Raw genomic sequence first — 21,309 nt, 5'->3', positions numbered from 1 at the left:
GAGGACAGAAGTTGCTCCAGAAACCACCCATAGTGGCACCTTTGAACTTGAAATTCTAATCTCCAGAACCATGAGAAAATAAATGTGTTGTTTAACTACCCTGTCTCTGGTGTTGTCATTGTAGCCTGAGCTGATAAATACAGAAGCATGCATAGGACTGTTCAGTGTCATATTCGTTACACTAGCCCAAAACTGGAGACAACCCCAAAGCCCATCCGTATCAGGATGCATACATGATTTGTGATATAAGTATGTATACAAATATAAATACAGTGAAAGACCATACAACAAGGGACACAAGACTGTGAACCAACTGTACTTCAATTAAAAATACAAAATAAAGAAAAAAGACTATACAACAAGGAGATGAATGGAACACAACTACAGGCTACAAATGGATAAATCTCATAAGTCATGCTGAATAAATAGTGCTGGACACAACATCATCCAGTATGTATTTTTCTGCTTTTTCAGAAATAAATGAAAACTTACATATAATGTCTAGGAGCGAATCCTTAGATGACAAAACTACAAACAAAAACAAGGAAGTGATTACTATTAGCATTTCTCTAATTGGTTTGAATGAAATCTATTTTGTATTCACTATAATGATAAAGGGGCACATGGCATGGGACCCTGGACTCCAGTCCCAACTGCCTGTGTGACCATGAGCAAGTTGCTTAGTTTCTCCATGTCTGAATTTCAAGGCCATAATCAGAGGACCTATATCATGGGGCTGTTTTGAAGATTGATAGTGTCACATATCTAAACCTGAACAGGACCTGGTACTTAAGCTCGCAGATGTTAGCAAATGTTATTTTATTAATGTTATAGCTACTTTTAGCATTGAAGAGACTCTATCGGATTTGTGATTTCATTAAATTTTACAAGTTCCATTCAATATATACACTCATTTAAAAATTGGAGCAAACACATTTGTAAAAGTGTAAGTTTTGGTTTATTAGTTATGAAAGTAGTATACAGTTTTTAATGTTTCTTTCTTAGAGAAATGTTGATTAATAGCCATAGATTAAGTAATCAGAGGTCAAAGAAGATGTAAATATGAGTATTCTTTGTAGTTTGGTGAAGCCATTATGAAAAGCAGTATGGAGATTCCTCAAAAAACCAATAATAGACTTAACCATATGATCAAGCAATCCGACTCCTGGGCATATATCCAGAAGAAATTCTAATTCAAAAAGATACAAGCACCCCAATGTTCATAGCAGCACTATTTAGAATAGCCAAGACTTTAAAGCAATCTAAATGTCCGTCAACAGAGGACTGGATAAAGAAATTGTGGTCTATATATACAATGGAATGCTGTTCAGCCATAAAAAAGAATGAAACAATGCCATTTGCAGCAACACGGATGGAGCTGGAGATCATCATTCTAAGTGAAGTCAGACAGAGAAAGAAAAACACCATATGGTATCACTTATATGTATAATCTAAAAAAAAAAAGACATAACGTAACTTACTTACAAAACAGAAAGGCTCATAGAGGAAACAAGCTTATGGTTACTGGGGGGAAGAGGGATGGGAAGGGATAAATTGGGAGTTCAAGATTTACAGATACCAACTACTATATATAAAATAAATAAGCAAAGGTCCTACTGCATAGCACAGGGAACCATTTCTAATATCTTGCAGTAACCTATAATGAAAAAGAATATGAAAGGAATATATGTATGCATATGTATGACTGAAACATTATGCTGTACACCAGAGGTTGACACAGCATTATAAACTGACTATACTTCAATTTAAAAAAGAAAGAAGTTTTTCTCCTCAGGCAAAGGGAATCTTTCCACAAGGCTTCCAGTCCTGCCTTGTGAGCCTCCTGTTACATGTGCTCCTCCTTCCAGGAGCTGCTCCCTCCTCCAGGGCCCTGGGTTTGCTTTCCTCCTGCTTTCACAGGGCTTGAGGGCCGCTATCATCCCCACCTGCCTCTAGGTTGTTAGCCTCTCCCTCCTCCAGCATCACACCTGGCCTACCATCCCATCCTATCCTACTGAGGGAAATAAAAGCACTGTTGACTCAATGCCCTCTCCATCACCAGCTATTTCTCTGTTCCCCACCTCTACAAAAATACGGAGCATCAATTCTGCTTATCAAGCACATTCACCAGATATATTCCACACGTGTTTCCATTTAAGTTCTTCAATTCCCTCCAAACTGGCTGCAAAGAGCTCATAGCTGCAGCTGAATTGTTCCTGAAAAGCTAGCAGAGAGCCGGAGTACCCCAACCGAGGAACAGCTGTTGGCCTTCACCTGCCTGGACTGCTGGGCTGTACCCCCATAACAGGCATCTTGCTCCCTGAAGCTCCCTGCTCTTTCCGGTGGGGACCCAGGCAGGAAAGGTGAGCTTGATTCCAGAGCCAGGGTATTGGGGACTCCTCCAGAGATTCCATCACCCCCTTCCCTAACACTCTGAGGAGCTGAAAACAGTTTGGAAACTTTTTTTTTTTTTTGCCTTTTCCCATTATAACCTGGAAAGAACACTGATCAACACAAACCGATGGGTCGTTCTCTCTCTTGCCTTCTGAGACCACCTGCACTCTCTATGGAGTGTGTATCTCTCTACATAAATTTACTTTCACTTTAAAAAAAAAACCAAACAAGACAAAACCAATAAAGATCATTTATTATAAAACCACTGAAACTTTCCTTAAAAGCTTGAGCTTGCAATAACTTGAAGGTGACAGAATGAAGGATGGTGGTCTCCACGCCCATCGTCATCTGCATCTTTCATAGCGCCTTAGCCTCCTGGCCTCCATCCCCCTGCAATGCCGTCCCTGTGGTGAGGTCCGCCACGAGCCGACTTCTGGATAAGGATAAGGGATTCAGGACCGGTCCCAGCCTTAAACCGAGTGTCCGGAGGCCCGCGCAGAATTTAGCAGCCGTCTGGTCCGAGCTCTGGCTAAAAAGAAAGCAGCTGGTTGGGTGCAGGCTTTAAGGAGACGACCCTAGAGCGATGGTTTTCAAACTCTGGTGTGTAACACAATTAGCTGCAGGGCATGTTAAAACACAGATTACTCGGTCCCATCCCCAGTTTCAGATTCCGTGGGTCAGGGTGGGCACCCGAGTTTGCAGCTCTAACAAGCTCCCAGGTGATGCTGATCCTGCTGGTCCTGGGACTACGCTTGGAAATCCGCTGTCCTAGTTATCTAAGTGGTAGGGCAGGCCCACGAGAGACTCTGCGGAGGACATCCCCGAAAAGTGCTGCTGCCACGTCCCTCCAGGACCCTCGCCCAGAGTGCACAGATGTGCTAGATTTTCACCTTTGGGTCCTGCCCCTGTCTCCTTCCCAAACTCTTCTCGCTCTCCCGGCTCGGGAGCTGGGGCCCACACCCAGGGATTTTTAAGACCTGGTGGCTGTTCTCAAAACTGTCCCAGGCCCTGAGACTAAGGAAGTGGAATGAGCCGCAAAGATGCAGCAAGCAAGTCCACCTTCCCGGGCTCCTGGGCGGAGGAAGCATTCCCTTCTGGGACCCCTGGAACTCCTACCTCGGTTTTCGCGGATCCGAAGCTGGAAAGACATCGCCACGATGAGGAGCATCGTAAGATGCTGGTAGAAGGGCAGCCCAATAATGAAGATCAGGACTCCGCATCCTGGGACCGCGCTCACCACGAGTAAGACCCCGAACCACCACCACCGGTGGAGCGCCGTCATCAGTTGGCAGTCCGGGCCTGGGGAGGGGAGGAAAGGGGTGCTGAGCCTCGGGCCCCAGGGTCACGAAGGGAAGGGGCCCTCGGGGTCGGAGTCCGCCCAGACTGGCCCACGGAGCGTCCAGGATTCCAGGAAACTTCGGGGGCACTGACAGAGCCCCACCCGTGAGAAGTAACGTGGGCGGCATCGGACCGGATGCCACCGGCGGACATCCAAGGGCGCGGGGCTCCGGGCTCACTCACCGAACAACACGGGCAGCATCCACAGCTCCACGTAAAGGATCTCTGGGTTGTAACTGTCGTCTGGAATCTGCCTCAGACTTAGGGCACGACGAAGCCCCGGGCGCCGGTGGGACACCGGGAGCAGCATCTCCCAGGGCGCAGGAGGGAGGGAGGGAGCTGGGGAGGCGGCCTCTCACGGCTCCGGCCCCGCCCCTGCCGCGCGCCCAGACCAGCATCCCGCCGCAGCCGCCGCAGCCGCCGCAGCCGCCGCAGCCGCCGCAGCCGCCGCAGCCGCCGCAGCCGCCGCAGCCGCCGCGCCCCTCCGGCCCTCCCGCCCTCCGGCCCTCCGAACCAGCGGTTCCGGAACAGGGTTGCTGTCCGTCACCGACTCCGCCGTCTGAGGGCCCTGGAACACCCCCAGGCCCGCTAGGCTGAGTTTGCGAGGGTCTCTGGCCGGCTGCATAGCCATGTGGGCTGGGGCAGATCGGGCTCCTCGGGTGCCAAGCGGAGAGAATTTGGGAAGGGGGTCAGGGGAGGAAGCCGGGCGGCTGAAGAATGGAACCCACGCGGCCTCGGAGGACTCCACCGTCCTCGAAGCCTCCATGTCTTCTAGAAGGCCCTTCTCTCCAGGCTGAGGTCTCCCGCAGCCACAGCTGTAGCAACCACACCTGCCCACCTTGGGGGAACCTGCAGCCCGCGGAGCCCGGCGGTATGACCCTGAGCCGCGCTCACTGAGTGCCTGCACCCACCATTCAAGACCTCTTTCCAGAAAACGGAAGCTCCAACACCTGAAACAACTTGTTTGGAGAGAGGAAATTTGCATGTGATGAAAATGGTCCTTGACCTCTTTGATCTTCGTACCCAAAACATACAATCCCACCCTAATCTTGGCGAAAACCTTACACGACTTCCAGGAGGGGCAGGCTGTGCGCCTCAAAAGTGTCAAGGTGATCAAAACCTATGCAAGTCTGGGAAAACGTGACAAGCAAGAGGAGCCTAAGGAGATGGTGAGATGACAGGCAATGCGGGGTCCTGCAACACAAAAGGGATAATTGGTTAAAAATAATAATAATAATTAAGGAAATGGGAATAAGTAGGAACTGTTTCATAGTAATGTGTCACTATTGTTGATTTTAACGATGATTAACAGTGTGTATAATACACTCTATAGAGGACTGTTAATGATAGGGAAAACTGAAAAGATACAGTGTGGGACTCTACTATTGGCTCCTTTTTTCTATAAATCTAACACTACTGTAGAAAGTTAAGATCTAGTAGGAAAATTAAATACAGCTGGCCCTTGAACAACACGGGTTTGGACTGCACAGGTCCCCTTGTGCGTGGATATTTTCAGTAGTAAGTAGGCTTGGGAGTTGGCTGACTCCACAAATGCTGAGTGGCAGGTGGGGAGGAACCTGGTATACGGAGGGGTGACTGTAAGATACCAGTGGATTTTCCGCTGTGTAGTGGATCGGTTCTCCTAATCCTGGTGATGTTCAAGGGTCAACGGTGAGCCGGAAATACTTACAAATGAAATGGTGCATCTAGACTTTACCTCTAAACAATCTCAATGTAGGTAATATATACAAACAAGATCACTGATTATTTTGAAGCTGAACAATAGATAGACTGGGTTCATTACACCGTTTCTCTACCTCCTTTTGGTCTGTTTTTCTTAATAGAAAGTTTAATAGAAAGGAATGAGTTAAATCTATATGCCCAGGTATGGGAAAGGAAAAAAGAAGTCTGAGAGTATGTTACGAAGATTAGTTAGAAAGGGGAATATTATGTGTCGTGTTATCCTTCCATACTGTGTATATTTGTATGTGTATATTTAAAATACAACATTAATTGAATAACTTCCGACAAAGGAAGGAAGTCTATTCAAACGACAATGACATTTTCAGTCAATCCTCCAATCTCAAGGTATCTTTTTTTAATCCCTTAAACAGAGTAACAGGCTTCTGTGTAATAGGCAGACCATAAATCCCGTGGGTCTCCCCCCTTCTGTTTTAGCAGCGCGGTTGGTTTACCCAACACATGACGGGAACTGTGTGGAACGCACACCCACTGCATTAAAAAAAAAAAGTCACCTCTTGTTTCAGGAAAAGTTTTGTTTTAAATAAAATACTTCCTTTATAGGTGCAAAGGGAAAGTAAATCTTCCCACCTGGCAGTCTCCTAAAATGTGATCCATGAAGGTGATAATGAAGTCTGGGGAAATACTTAATTTATTTTTATTTTTTAAAATATTTTTAACAGAGGTACTGAGGATTGAACCCAGAACCTCATGCATGCTAAGCACATGCTCTACCACAGAGCTGTACCTTCTCCCATCTGGGGAGATATTTTAATAAATGAAAAAGTCCACCAAAGAGGGACATTTACGGAGACTAAAGCTGCCCAGGAGGATGAAAGTACCAGGGAGGTAGGGGTGTTTTTGTTGTTGTTGGTAGTTGATGTTGTTCTTTTTGCTTTGCTTTTGTCTCGCAGCAGACCGCCGTCCGCAGTGGCTGTTGCCCTTCTGTGGAGCCAAGGTTTTAAGCAGCTGTTGGACCGGGAAGCCCTTGAAGTAGCCGGAGTCCATTCCCCAGGTGAGAATTCTTCCTATATACAAGAAAAAGGGTTTGATAAACACAACTAGAAGAGCGGGACATTAAGTGTGGGGCCGTGCGCTCCCTTCCAAAAGAGAATGTACTCAGCTTGCATCCCACAGGGCAGAGGGCAGAGGGATGAGGAAATGACATGTCCTTCAGAATCTTTAACCTGCTCAGGGGGAGGGTATAGCTCAGCGGTAGAGCACATGCTTAGCATGTATGAGGTCCTGCGTTCGATCCCCTGTACCTCCATTTAATAAATAAATAAGTACACTTAATTACCTCCGCCCCCAAAATTTCTTTTTAAATCTTTCACTTGCTCTATTCGTGATCCTGCTGACCACTTTGTAATGTTGTGTTTGTTTTGGTTTGGTTTTTGGTACGGGAAGGTAATTAGGTTATTTATTCATTCATTTATTTATTATGTTTTTTAATGGCAGTACTGGGGATTGAACCCAGGATCTCAGCATGCTAAGCATGCACTCTGCCACTTGAATTATTTCTACTTTGTGATGTTTTTATTAGCACGTAAAGAAAAGCAGCATATCGGTGCCCTGAACAAGAGAAAAACTGTTCTTTGAATGTAATCCCTTTCTCAGGAATGAGATGAGAAGCAGTTTCCTCACCCCCCAGGGATCTGTAACCAGGCTATGTCCGTGGGCTTGGCCATCAACCGGCCTCTCTTCTGAATCTACTGCTAGAAAGAAGAGACAGGGCTGCGACTTTCTAAATTCTTAGACAATTCAAGTCAATAAAGAGGGGAGGGTATAGCTCGGTGGTAGAGTGTCTGCTTAGCATGCACAAGGTCCTGGATTCAGTCCCTAGTACTGCCATTAAAAATAAATAAATAATCCCACTCGTGGGCATATATCCAGAGAAAACTCTAATTTGAGAAGACACATGGACCCCAATGCTCACAGCAGCACTATTTACAATAGCCGAAACATGCAAAGAACCTTAAATATCTATTAACACATAAATGGATAAAGAAGAAGTGGTATACGTATACAGTGGAATACTACTCAGCCATAAAAAGTAAATAAAATAATGCCATTTACAGCAACATGGATGGACCTGCAGATCATCATTCTAAGGGAAGTAAGTCAGAAAGAAAAAGAAAATCCCATATGATATCACTTGTATGTGGAATCAAAAAAGAAAAAAAAGAAAAGAAAAAAGACACAAATGAACTTATTTACAAAACAGACAGACTCACAGACATAGAGAACGAACTTTTGGTTACCTGGGGGAAAAGGGGTGGGAAAGGATAAACTGGGAGTTCAAGATTTATAGATCCTGCTACTATATATAAAATAGATAAACAACAAGGCCCTACTGTAGAGCTCAGGGAACTATATTCTGTAGCCTGTAATAACCTAGAATCAAAAAGAATCTGGAAAAATATATGTATGTATATGTATGACTGAAACATGCTGTACACCAGAACCTGACACATTATAAACTGACTGTACTTCGATAAAATAGAATGCAAAACAATAGAAAAGTAAAGAAGCAAACAAAATTACTCCCCCCTACCAAATAAAACCTCACTAGTCGGGGGCTGTGAAACCAATGTGAGTAATATCTGATTCTTACCAAATATTCTGAGTGCCAAATAAAAGGATTTCATCAAAACTGGTTTTGAACGACATGTCAATAAAGTTCTCAATCTTAGACTCACAGCTATTTTAAAAGACAAATCAATCAGCTTAGGATCTGGTAAAGAAAAGGAGGTGTTCTTGACCTCTGGCTACAGAGTCCCCTAAACCATGTTGGACAACTGAGGGAAGGAGCTGCCTGCACCCAGAACCACCCCCATCCCCACCGCAGGCTCTGAGCACAGCTGTGAGATTCCTCTCAAATAATGGTAGTTGTTTTTGTATATATATATGTATATATATATATATATATTTTATTGAAGTCTACTCCGTTTACAATGTTGTGTCAGTTTCTGGTGTCCAGCACGATACTTCAGCCATATGGGAACATACATATATTCGTTTTCATATTCTTTTTCACTGTAAGTTACTACAGGATACTGAATATAGTTCCCTGTGCTATACAGTATGAACTTGTTATCTATTTTATATGTAGTAGTTAGTATCTGCAAATCTCAAACTCCCATTTATCCCTTCCCTCCCTCTTCCTACCCTCACCCCCATAACCAGAAGTTTGTTTTCTGTGTCTGTGAGTCTGTTCCTGTTTTGTAGATAAGTTTCTTTGTCTTTTTTTTAGATTTCACACATAAGCGATATCATATGGTATTTTTCTGTCTTTCTCTGGCTTACTTGACTTAGAATGACATTCTCCAGGTCCATCCATGTTGCTGAAAATGGCATTATTTTATAATGGTAGTTATGCGGAAACATGATCAGTAGGTGAACTTGAAAGTTCTCTTCTTTCATTTTTCCCCTTTACCTACTTGGTCATCTGTAGGGAATGTTTTTGTTTGTTTGTTTTAATTTAAAAAAATGTTTTTATGTGGGGAATGTTAAGATGAAGACTGCTTTGGAAAAGTGTCCCCAGAATTATAAGACAAAGGCCACTGTACCTCTTAATTGTGACACCCAGGAATAGGGTGCACAGGAAGCTGCAGAAAAAAGATTCTAGCTCCATCTAGTAGACAGAAATACGTTTACCTCCTGAAATTAGAAACTCGCCAAACTTTAAAAAGATGTGAGCATTCCGAACAGAAGGTGGGGAAGGAGGTATCTGTCCATTTGTTGGGTTAAAAAGGCACTGGGAGACACACGGTAAGTGATGGAGAGGGTGTGGAGAACAGGGAACCCTCCTGCACGGCTGGTGGAAATGCAGTGTGGTGCAGCCACTGTGGAAAATAGTGTGGAGGTTCCTTAAAAACTAATAGACTTACCATATGATGCAGCAATTCCACGCCTGTGCATATATCAGGAGGAAACTCTAATTCGAAAAGATACATGCACTCCAGTGTCCATAGAAGCACTATTTACAGTAGCCAAGAGCTGGAAGTAACCTAAAGCCTCATGGACAGATGACTGGATAAAGAAGAAGTGGTATATATATATACACGATGGAATACTACTCAGCCATAAAAAGTAATAAATAATGCCATTTGCAGCAATGTGGGTGGACCTAGAGATAATCATAGTAAGGCAAGTCAGTTAGAGAAAGACAAATCCCTTAGGATATCACTTATATGTAGAAAAAATGACACAAATGAGCTTATTTATAAAACAGAAACAGACTCACAGACATAGGAAACAAAATTAAGGTTACCAGGGGAAAGAGGGGGACATAAACTGGGAGTTTGACATTAGCAGATGTCAACTACTGCATGTAAAATAGAGATTATATAAACGACTGTATGTAAAACAACAAGGTCCTACTGTACAGCACAGGGAGCTATATTAAACAGCTTATAAGAGCCTACAATAAAAAAGGATATGAAAAGGAATGTGTATATTCACATGTGTATGTGTAACTCAATCACTGTGCCGTCCACCAGAAATTAATATGACATTGTAAATCAACTATACTTCAATTTTTTTAAAACGGGGTAGTGGGCAGAATAAGATAATGAAATGTTCAGTCTTGGGGGCTTGGGGAGATGATGCGGGCTTGGGGAGATGTGGGTTGGAGACATGATGTGGGCTTGGGGAGATGATTGGACTGTGGGAGATGACTCGGGCTTGGGGTGACGAAGCGGTCTTGCAGATATGCTCTGGGGCTCAGGGAGATAATGCAGGCTTTGGGAGATGACGTGGGCTTGGGAGATCATGCGGTCTTGGGGAGATGATTTGTGCTTGGGGACATGATGTGGGGTTAGGGTGGTGGTCGGCTTGGGGACATGTGGGCTTGGAAAAATGATGCGGGCTCATGGAGTTAATGCGGGCTTGGGGAGATGATGCGGGCTCGGGGAGACTTTGTGGGCTTGGGGAGATGATGTGAGCTTGGGGAGATCATGTTAGCTTGGGGAGATGATGCTGGCCTGTGTAAATTATGTGGGCTTGCAGATATTACGATGGCTTGGGGACATGTTACAGGCCCAGGTAGATATGGGGGCTTTGGAAATTTTGTGGGCTTGGGGTGACAGTGTGCCTTTTGTGAGATTTTGGCTTGGGGAGATGATTGGGCTTGGGGAGATGATTTGTGCTTGGGGACATTATCCGGGCTTAGGGAGGTGAGGTCGGCTTGGAGACATGTTGGCCTGAAAACACGTATGCGATCTCATGGGTTCGATGCGGGCTTGGAGAGATGATGTGGCTCCGGGAGATGACACGGGAGTGTGTAAATGAAGCAGGCTCGTAGATACTATGCCAACTTGGGAACATGATGCGGGCTTGGCTAGATGATGCGGGCTTGACAAATGATGCAGGCTCAGGGAAATGATATGCCTTTTGGAAGATGTGGGCTTCGAGAGACGATGTGTTCTTCGGGAGACTATGTGGGCTCGGGGAGATGATGTGAGCTTGGGGAGATCATGTTAGCTTGGGGAGATAATGCGGGCTTGCAGATATTACACCGGCTTGGGGACATGACACAGGCTTGGGTAGATAATGCGTGCCTGGGAAATGATGCGGGCTTGTGGAGATAATGTGACTTTTGGGAGATTTTCGCTTGGGGAGATGATGCGGGCTTGGGGAAATGATTGGGCTTAGGGAGATGATTCAGGCTTGGGGAAATGATGTGCCTTTTGGGAGATGTAGGCTTGGGGAGATGATGTCGCCTTGGGGAGATGATGCGGGCTTGGGGATATGATGCCGGCTTTGGGAGATGATCGGGTAGGAATATGATGCGGGCTTCGGGAGATGTTGTGGGCTTGGGGAGATGATGCGGGCTTGAGAGATCATGCGGGCTTGGGGAGATGATTTGGGCTTGGGAGATGATCCAGGCTTGGGGAGATGATGTAGGCTTGGGGAGATGATGCGGGCTTGGGGAGATGATTGGGCTTAGGGAGACGATGTGGGCTTGGGGAGGTGATGAGGGCTTGGGGAGATGATTGGGCTTGCGGAGATGACTTGTGCTTGGGCACATTATGCGGGCTAAGAGTGGTGAGGTCGGGTTGGGGACATGTGGGCCTAGAAACATGATGCACACTTGGGGAGTGAATGCGGGCTTGGGGAGATGATGTGAGCTTGGGGAGATCAATTTTGCTTTGGGAGAGGATGCGGGCCTGTGGAAATGATGCTGGGTTGCATAGATTACGCGGGCTTGGGTCATGACACAGCCTTGGCTAGATGGTGCGGGCTTGGGGAGATAATGTGCCTTTTGGGAGATTTGGGCTTGGGCAGATAATTGGGCTTGTGGAGATGATGCGTGCTTGGGAAGACGATGTGGGTCCGGGAGATGACACAGGCGTGCTTGAATGATGCAGGCTCGCAGATAGTACGCTGACATGGGAACATGATGTGGACTCGGCTAGATGATGGAGGCTTGCGTAATGATGCAGGCTTGGGGAGATGATGTGCCTTTTGGGAAATGTGGGCTTGGGAAGATGATGTGGGTTTTGGGGACATGAAACAGGGTCCGGGAGATGACGCGGGCTCGCAGACATTTTTCGGGCTTGTGGACATGACGTGGGCTGACTTACAGAACACGTGCTCTGGGACATGATGCCGGCTCGGATACACAACACAGATTCAGGCAGATGACGTGGACTTGGAGAGCTGATGTGCGCTTGGGAAGATGTGGGTTTGGAAAGATGTGGGCTTGGAGAGGTGATTCCCACTTGGAGAGATGATGTTGGCTTGGGGAGATGTTGGCTCAGGGAGACGACCTGGGCTCATGGAGATAACGTGGGCTCCCTGATATGGCGTCGGCTTGGGAACGTGATGCGGGCTCGAGGACATGACACCGGCCGGGGGAGATGATGGGGGCTCGGGGAGATGACGTGGGCTTGCAGACATTTTTCAAGCTCGCAGACATGACTTGCACTCGCTGACATGACGTGCACTCGAGGACATGACACCGGCTCAGGGACACGACATGGGTTCAGGGAGATGACGTGGGCTTGGTGAGATGATGTGGGCTTGGGGAGATGATTGGACTGTGGGAGATGTCTCGGGCTTGGGATGATGAAGCGGTCTTGCGGATGTGCTGTGGGCTGAGGGAGATCATGCAGGCTTTGGGAGATGACGTAGTCTTGGAAGATCATGCGGGCTTTGGGAGATGATTTGTTATTGGGGACATGATGCGGGCTTAAAGTAGTGAGGTCCGGTTAGGTATATGTGGGCCTGGAAACATGATGCGGCCTCAGGGAGTCGATGCGGGCTTGGGAGGATGATGCGGGGTTGGGGAGACTATTTGGGCTTGGGGAGGTGATGTGAGCTTCGGGAGATCATGTTGGCTTGGGGAGATGATGCAGGACTCTGTAAATGATGCGGGCTTGCAGATATTATGCCAGCTTGGGGACATGACACAGGCTCGGCTAGATGATGCGAGCTTGGGAAATGATGCGGGCTTGGGGAGATGATGTGGGTTTGAGGACATGATGCGGGTTTGGGGAGATGGTGTGGGCTTGGGGAGACTATGTGGGCTTGGGGAGATGTTTGCTTGGGGATATAATGCGAGCTTGGGGAGATGAAGTGGCTCCGGGAGATGACACGGGCGTGCGTAAATGGTGCAGGCTTGCAGATACTACGCCAACTTGGGATCATGATGCGGGCTCGGCTAGAAGATGCGGGCTCGGGAAATGATGCAGGCTTGGGGAATTGATGTACCTTTTGGGAGATGTGGGCTTGGGATGATGATGTGGGCTTGGGTACATGATGCGGGCTTGGGGAGATGAAGCGGGCTTAGTGCGGTGAGGTCAGTTTGGGGACATGTGGGCCTGGAAACCCAATGAGGGCTTGGGGAGATAATGAGGGCTTGGGGATATGTCAGTTTGGGAACATGATGCAAGCTTGGGGACATGACACAGGGTAATGGAGATGATGTGGACTCACAGACATTTTTCTGGCTTGTGGACATGATGTGGCCTCACTGAGATGACACGTGCTCTGGGACATGACACCAGCTCGGGAGCACAACACAGTTTCAGGAAGATGACATGGACTTGGAGAGCTGATGTGGGCTTGGGAAGATGTGGGTTTGGAATGATGTGGGCTTGGAGAGATGATTCAGACTTGGGGAGATGATGTTGGCTTGGGGAGATGTTGGCTCGGGGAGATAACGTGGGCTCAGGGAGATGATCCGGGCTCATTGAGATGATGTGAGCTCCCTGATATGGCATCGGCTGGGGGACATGACGCGGTATCGAGGACATGACACCGGCTTGGGGAGATGACGTGGGTTCAAGGAGACAATGGGGGCTCAGGGAGATGACGCGGGCTTGCAGACATTTTTCAGGCTCGCAGACATGACTTGGGCTCAGTGACATGACGTGGGCTCGAGGACATCACACCAGCTCAGGGTCACGACACGGGTTCAGGGAGATGACGTGCGCTTGGGGAGATGATGTGGTCTTGGGAGATGATTGGACTGTGGGAGATGACTCAGGTTTGGAGTAATGAAGAGGTCTTGCAGATATGCTACAGGCTCAGGGAGACGATGCAGGCTTTGGGATATGACGTAGTCTTGGGAGATCATGCGGGGTTGGGGAGATGATTTGTTATTGGGGACTGATGCGGGCTTAAAGTAGTGAGGTCGGGTTTGGTACATGTGGGCCTGGAAACATGATGCGGCCTCGGGGAGTCGATGCGGGCTTGGGAGGATGATGCGGGCTTGGGGAGACTCTTTGGGCTTGGGGAGATGATGTGAGCTTCGGGAGATCATGTTGGCTTGGGGAGATGATGCGGGCCTGTGTAAATGATGCGGGCCTGTGTAAATGATGCGGGCTTGCAGATATTACGCCGGCTTGTGGACATGACACAGGCTCGGCTAGATGATGCGAGCTTGGGAAATGATGCGGGCTTGGGGAGATGATGCGGGTTTGGGGAGATGATGTGGGCTTGGGGAGATGATGTGGGCTTGGGGAGACTATGTGGGCTTGGGGAGACTATGTGGGCTTGGGGAGATAATGCGGGCTTGGGGAGATGATGTGGCTCCGGGAGATGACACGGGCGTGCGTAAATGGTGCAGGCTCGCAGATACTACGCCGACTTGGGATCATGATGCGGGGTCGGCTAGAAAATGCGTGCTTGGGAAATGATGCAGGCTTGGGGAATTGATGTGCCTTTTGGGAGATGTGGGCTTGGGTACATGATGCAGGCTTGGGGGGATGTGGGCTTGGGGAGATGAAGCGGGCTTAGTGCGGTGAGGTCAGTTTGGGGACATGTGGGCCTGGAAACCCAATGAGGGCTTGGGGAGATAATGAGGGCTTGGGGATATGTCAGTTTGGGGACATGATGCAGGCTTGGGGACATGACACAGGGTAAGGGAGATGACGTGGACTCGCAGACATTTTTCTGGCTTGTGGACATGATGTGGCCTCACTGAAATGACACGTGCTCTGGGACATGACACCAGCTCGGGAGCACAACACAGTTTCAGGGAGATGACGTGGACTTGGAGAGCTGATGTGGGCTTGGGAAGATGTGGGTTTGGAATGATGTGGGCTTGGAGAGATGATTCAGACTTGGGGAGATGATGTTGGCTTGGGGAGATGTTGGCTCAGGGAGATGACGCGGTCTCAGGGAGATGTCTCAGGCTCGTGGTGATATTTGGGTTCCCTGATATGGCATCGGCCCGGGGATTGACGAGGGCTCAGGGACATGAAACCGGCTCGGGGATATGACATGTGCTCATGGAGATGATGGGGGCTCCGGGAGATGATGCCGGCTCGGGGAGATGATGCGGGCTTGGGGAGATGATGTGGGCTTGGGGAGATAATGTGCCTTTTTGGAGATTTTTGCATGGGGAAATGATGCGGGCTTGGGGTGATGATTGGACTTAGGGAGATCATGCGGGCTTGGGGAGATGATGTGGGCTTAGGGAGATGATGCGGGCTTAGTTAGATGATGCGGGCTCGGGAAGATGATATGGGCTTGGGGAGATGATTGGGCTTAGGGAGGTTTTGCGGGCTTGGGGTGATGATGTGGGCTTGGGGAGATGATTGGACTGTGGAAGATGACTCGGTTTTGGGGTAATGAAGAGGTCTTGCAGATATGCTGTGTGCTCAGGGAGATGATGCAGGGTTTGGGATATGACGTAGTCTATGGAGCTCATGCGGGCTTGGGGAGATGATTTGTTATTGGGGACATGATGCGGGCTTAAAGTAGTGAGGTTGGGTTTGGTACATGTGGGCCTGGAAACATGATGTGGCCTCGGGGAGTCGATGCAGGCTTGAGAGAATGATACGGGCTTGGGGAGACTATTTGGGCTTGGGGAGATGATATGAGCTTCGGGAGATCATGTTGGCTTGGGGAGATGATGCAGGCCTGTGTAAATGATGCGGGTTTGCAGATATTACGCCGGCTTGGGGACATGACACAGGCTCGGCTTGATGTTGCGGGCTTGGGAAATGATGCGGCATTGGGGAGATAAGGCGCCTTTTGGGAGATTTGGGCTTGAGAAGATGATTGGACTTGGGGAGAAGATGTGGGCTTTGGGATATGATTGGGCTTAGGGAGATGATGTGGGCTTGGCGAGCTGATGCAGGCTTGGCGAGATGATGCTGGCTTGGGGAGATAATGTGGGCTTGGTGAGATGATGCAGGCTTGGCGAGATGATGCTGGCTTGGGGAGATGATGCGGGCTTGGGGAGATGATTGGGCTTTGGAGATGATGCAGGCTTGGGGAGATGAAGCGGGCTTAGAGTGGTGAGGTCAGCTTGGGGACATGTGGGCCTGGAAACCCAATGAAGGCTTGGGGAGATAATGTGGCCTTGGGGATATCTCGACTTAGGGACATGATGCAGGCTTGGGGACATGATGCAGGCTTGGGGACATGACACAGGCTCGGGGAGATGACACGGGCTTGTAGACATTTTTAGGGCTTGTGGACATGATGTGGGCTCACTGATATGACACGTGCTGTCGGACATGACACCGGTTCGGGAACAAAACACACGTTCAGGGAGATGACATGGACTTGGATAGCTGATGTGGGCTTGGGAAGATGTGGGTTTGGAATGATGTGGGCTTGGAGAGATGATTCAGACTTGGGGAGATGATGTTGGCTTGGGGAGATGTTGGCTCAGGGAGATAACGCGGGCTCAGGTAGATGTCCCGGGCTCGTGGAGATATGTGGGGTCCCTGATATGACGTCGGCTCGGGGACTTGACGTGGGATTGAGGACATGAAAGCGGCTCGGGGATATGACGTGTGCTCATGGAGATGATGGGGGCTCGTGGAGATGATGCGGGCTTGGTGAGATGATGCGGGCTTGGGGAGATGATGCAGGCTTAGGGAGATTATACAGTCTCAGGGAGATGATGTGGCTTGGGGAGATGATGCGGGCTTGGGGAGATGATGTGGGCTTGGGGATATGATTGGGCTTGTGGAGACGATGCGGGCTTGGGGATATGTGGGGTTGGAGACATGATGTGGGATGTGAAATAGCAAGAAAATACAGTGAACTGCTTTATTAAAAATAAAATACTGATCAATAAAGTATCACTATGTATAGATTATGGCATGTCTGTCACTGTAGTCAAAACCTCCTTGTACTGAAATCGGATACCACATGAAGCAGAGCGTTAGTTTTTGTTTCACGTAGGAGAATGACTCCCAAACTGCGGTTTCTGAACTGGATACTTTTTCCTCCTTACCATCAGTGGAAATGATCAAGTAACCTCTCCATTCCTCTATCAAAGGAATCAGATCACTGCCAGAAACTAGAATGCCTGCCGTTATTAGCAACAGTTTTTGAGATAATGGAAAGTTCATCAATTCCTATGGAAAATATGAATAGCCTCTCCTTGGATGAGGACATCGTGAACGTCACTATATCACTGTTGCAGGCAAATGGATTTGAATTCACAATATTGCTTTATCCAATGGACCAGAAATGAAACTCCCAGAAAATATAATTACATATATAGGCTTTTAAAACCCTCTGTATTTTCTGCACCTATAGTATTGGTTTTAAAACTATGTAAGTATACAAATTCATACACACACGTTTGATAATGACTTAAGAAAGTACCTCAGCATTCATTTTCTTATTAGCCTTTTCTGCCTCCTTTTGTTGGGAAAGATGATGGGCCAGGATTTCATCTTCTTTTACTCTGGCATTCTGCTCTTGAGAAAGTTGTCTCTGAGCATCTTTTCGCTCTTCTAACACTGGGAGACATATTTCATTAGATTTGGGGTTTTATATGATGAAAAAAAGTAAAAAAAAAAAGCTTTGAAGGGGAATCTTTTTTTAAAAAATCAAAAAACTGTTTAAAAACAGAAGACACAGCCTTTTTAAGCACAAGGATCTTTATCGCACATAAATAACTCAAATTGTAATTTAAATGACAGCTAAAGTTATCACAGAGCAAAAACACAGGGGGACGTATTTTCGGGAAAGAAAACTTCGTTATAAAGCATTTAACCAGTTCCATCACAGTCTCAAGGCAATTTAGCCTGTACTTTAAGCTAAAAAAGCCAAAATTAACACATGGATTTGAATTAAGACTATTACTTTGTTGAATGGACCAAAACCATCAATCATTATGTTAATAATTAAGCTCAATTTACCTTACGTTCCTTAAATTATGATGGGGATTGTCCTGCTCTGGAAGCAGCTTCTAAACTGAGTGACAGGTCCCTTAATGCAGCAGCAAGCAATAAACCCCCTCTTCACAGCCTCCAGCTTATCAGATGCAGACTTTTTCTTTTAATTAGGGAAATTTTTTTTTCTTTTGGGTGGTGTCGGAGGTAATTAGGTTTGTTTATTTTTAGAGCGGGTACTGGGGATTGAACCCAGGACCTCACGCATGCTAAGCATGCACTCTACCACTTGAGCTATACCCTCCCTCTAATTAGGGAGATTTTAACAGCTTAAGAAAGAAGTGAACCCAATAGGTCTACTATTCCACCCCAGCCTTGCGGTTTTCTCTCCTTCTCCATAGTAGGGAGGTTCCTTTTTCAGGGCCTACAGCTTCAACCCTGCCTCCTGGAACACATGCTGTGTGTAATGTGTAAAGTTCCTAGTCTTTGTGAGCATGAAGTTAAGAGTCCCATAAAATAAAGGATTCCGTTGAATTGGTTGCAGATGGTTTGGTGTCTTTTTTCCTAATCCTCCACTTACATGATCTTCATTTGGAAGTCAGGTCTTCTGTTATTACGACGCAAGGATCCTTTCTCCAGGGGTTCCTGTGTTAACACTTTATCCACATAGTCCAGTCTCATGCACACTCGAGTTGGCTTTTCTCTCTTTCTTTCATCTTCTCCAAATCTTCCCTTTACAGGTTTTTCTACACTATTTTCTTTACCTTTTTTTTGAAGTATTTTTCATCAGTTCCACTCCTGTTTAATCTTTCTCAGAAGCACAAGTTCACACACACACACACACACACACGAGTTCCCCACACCTGTGTTTTTGTGCCATTTTACTGGGCTGTCTCTGTGTTTGACTTAACATTTTCATTATTCCACAATACCACCACATTCCAGGAGAGACAACCATTTTCCTGTGAACTTCTCATTTTGATCCACACGTCTCAGTAAAATGGAGAAGAGTTGCAGACAACATGAATGCTTTGTTTAAGATGCTGGCCGTACATAAATACATTGCACCTGTTCCCAAAGACGAGCCTGTGCATCTGAACTATGACTGGTCATTTGGCGCCACCTGCTGGACACAAAGAGTCACAGGCTGGGAAATCAGATCTGACTTCATGATTATCAGGAGCCCAGAGGTGACCTAGAACTCTGCTGAGCAAATTACTTCCTGCTGGAACAAAGCTTTATATCCCTTTAGAACAAACCTCTCCAACTCCTGATAAATATCTCTTGGCTAGATTATGATGCCCAGTTGCTTGGTCAAACACCAGTTTAGATGTTTCTGTGAATGTATATTTCAGGTGTGATTAGCATTTAAATCAGTAACTTTGAATAAAGCTGATTACCCTCCATAATGTAGACGGGCCTCATCCAATCAGCTGAAGGCCTTCAGAGCAAAGACTGAGGTTCTCCAAAGTGGAGGGAATTCATTTCATGGCTGAAGCATGGAAACCCAATCTGAGTCTCCAGACTATCGTCCCTTGGGATTCACACTCAAGACTGCAACATTAACTCTTACCTGAATTTCCAGGCTGCAGGCCCACCCTACGGATTTCAGCCATGATAGAAAGCTAGAAAGACAGACAGACAGAGATAGAGGTACTCTATTATTTTCATTTCTCCCTTGGAGAACCCTAAGTAATCATCTTACTGTATCCCAGCGACGGGGGTATAGTTATGTTAATAGTTACAGCAAAGTACATTGCGGTCATCATCTCATGATATATATAAATTAAATCATTATGCTGTACACCTTAAACTTACAATACAGTGCTGCATGTCAATTACACCTCAATAAAATTGGAAGAAATAAATTGCAACTTGGGAGACACGGATTTGGGTAAAACTGAGTATTTCAAGGACGGAAGTCAGGGGCTTATAAAGACAAAAAGCCAGGAGGTTGTCAAAAGTTGCCTGATGAGGACTGTGACTGACACTGGCGTGAGCCAGGCAGGAGACACGTGTCCTTAAGGAAACACAGGTTATTTTAGGGAAGGGGCTTAGTAAGTATCTCAAGTTTCTGGCAGGTGTTCCGGATGACTTCATTAGGGCAACAAATGCTCACAGGGCCAGATTCTATGTGGGCTGAGATGTGCGTAAGTCACACCTCCTTAGTGAGCCCTCTCAAGCAATGCAGACTCCATTTTTATTTTCCTTTCACAAAGGCAGTCTTCTGCTGCCGGGAGCAGTGACCCCACCTCAGCCTGGAGGACATTCAGGTGAGCTTCAGCTCACTGGCTAGTGCTGTAGGAAGAGCGGAGTTGGCCATCGATCTCTTCCCTGCAGGCGAGGCAGTGCCCACGCCAGCTGTACATGAGCACAGCTACCTGTGCTCAGGTTTGAGCTGGGGTGGGGGCGGGGAGCATTCCTCCACCCTTCTAGGCTCATCTGGCTGGTCTAAGAATTAACCTGACATGAGGCAGACTAACAGGAGGAAAAAACAAAAATTGAGTAACACGTATAATTCCTGTCTATACCCATGGGAGACAGCCAGGGTAAACGGAGTGAACTCGCCAAGAAGGCTGAAGCCCTCACCTTCAACATCACCTTCAGCTAAAGACTAAAGAGGATGCTGTAGGCAGTGGTCAGTTAGAAGTCGGTTACATGGAATGCCTGGAGAAATGAGTTCAGTTAGACAAGGGCCGGAAAGGTGTCACTTTGATTTAGACGTGGGGGTCATCAGTGACTAGCTGCATGGGGATGGAGGAAGGGGAAGACACACCAGAGTGGGTGGGGACAGACTGCAGGTGGGGAAGCAGGCAGATCCTTCAGGAAGTTTGTCGTCAGAAGTAAGACTGGCTCACATGAGAGGGAAGAAACAGGGAGATGTTTACAGAGGGGAATAGGAAGTCATCACTGAGAAGGAAGAAGATGCAAATTAACTAAATAAAAGTAGCAGGACCGCCAGGCAGTGCGTGACTTTCTTCAGCAGCACTTAGATGCCTAGGGGGACGTAAGGGGGAAGCATGAGAATCAGTCTGTTGTGTAGTTGGGAGTTTTGCCTAGTAAGCACACTGAAAGGACGGAAAAGGGACTAAAGGATGTAAGTAGGAGTTATTAAAATTTTAGCCCCTGGAAATTGTTGAGAAGGAGAGTATTTCCTTCACTGGCTTATGTTCAGGGATTGGGAACCTGCAAATTCAATTGACTAAAGCAGATTACAGTGAGAAGAAAATTACGCATGAATACA

The 21,309-nt window shown here is 47.0% G+C and overlaps 1 protein-coding gene across 3 annotated transcripts; it reads right to left on the bottom strand.

The window, feature by feature from the left end:
- Nucleotides 1-4,595: 4,595 nt before the first annotated feature.
- LOC140687065 (ankyrin repeat domain-containing protein 26-like) lies at nucleotides 4,596-21,137 on the bottom strand. 3 transcript variants are annotated; one of them, XM_072942640.1, is made up of 5 exons: nucleotides 20,655-21,137; nucleotides 19,639-19,690; nucleotides 17,554-17,690; nucleotides 6,315-6,500; nucleotides 4,596-4,926 (listed from the first exon to the last, which is right to left on the bottom strand). In XM_072942640.1, the coding sequence occupies exons 1-5, from the start codon at nucleotides 20,661-20,663 to the stop codon at nucleotides 4,891-4,893; spliced, it is 420 nt and encodes a 139-aa protein (XP_072798741.1). In that variant the 5' UTR covers nucleotides 20,664-21,137; the 3' UTR covers nucleotides 4,596-4,890. The 3 variants fall into 3 exon arrangements, with proteins under 3 accessions (XP_072798741.1, XP_072798742.1, XP_072798744.1); XM_072942641.1 differs by lacking the exon at nucleotides 20,655-21,137 and adding an exon at nucleotides 20,318-20,398; XM_072942643.1 differs by lacking the exon at nucleotides 6,315-6,500.
- Nucleotides 21,138-21,309: the final 172 nt, after the last annotated feature.

Source organism: Vicugna pacos, chromosome 18 (assembly GCF_048564905.1).
Source record: "Vicugna pacos chromosome 18, VicPac4, whole genome shotgun sequence".
Classification (NCBI taxonomy): Eukaryota; Metazoa; Chordata; class Mammalia; order Artiodactyla; family Camelidae; genus Vicugna; species Vicugna pacos.
Note: the sequence above shows the minus strand (reverse complement) of the source record. Positions and strands in the feature narration are given on the sequence as shown.

Coding starts and splice junctions, on each gene's coding strand:
- LOC140687065 (XM_072942640.1), bottom strand. Junction 17,691..19,638: donor CCTGCAGCCTGGAAATTCAG/GTAAGAGTTAAT, acceptor TATGTCTCCCAG/TGTTAGAAGAGCGAAAAGAT. Junction 6,501..17,553: donor ATAAGAAAATGAATGCTGAG/GTACTTTCTTAA, acceptor TCTTGTATATAG/GAAGAATTCTCACCTGGGGA.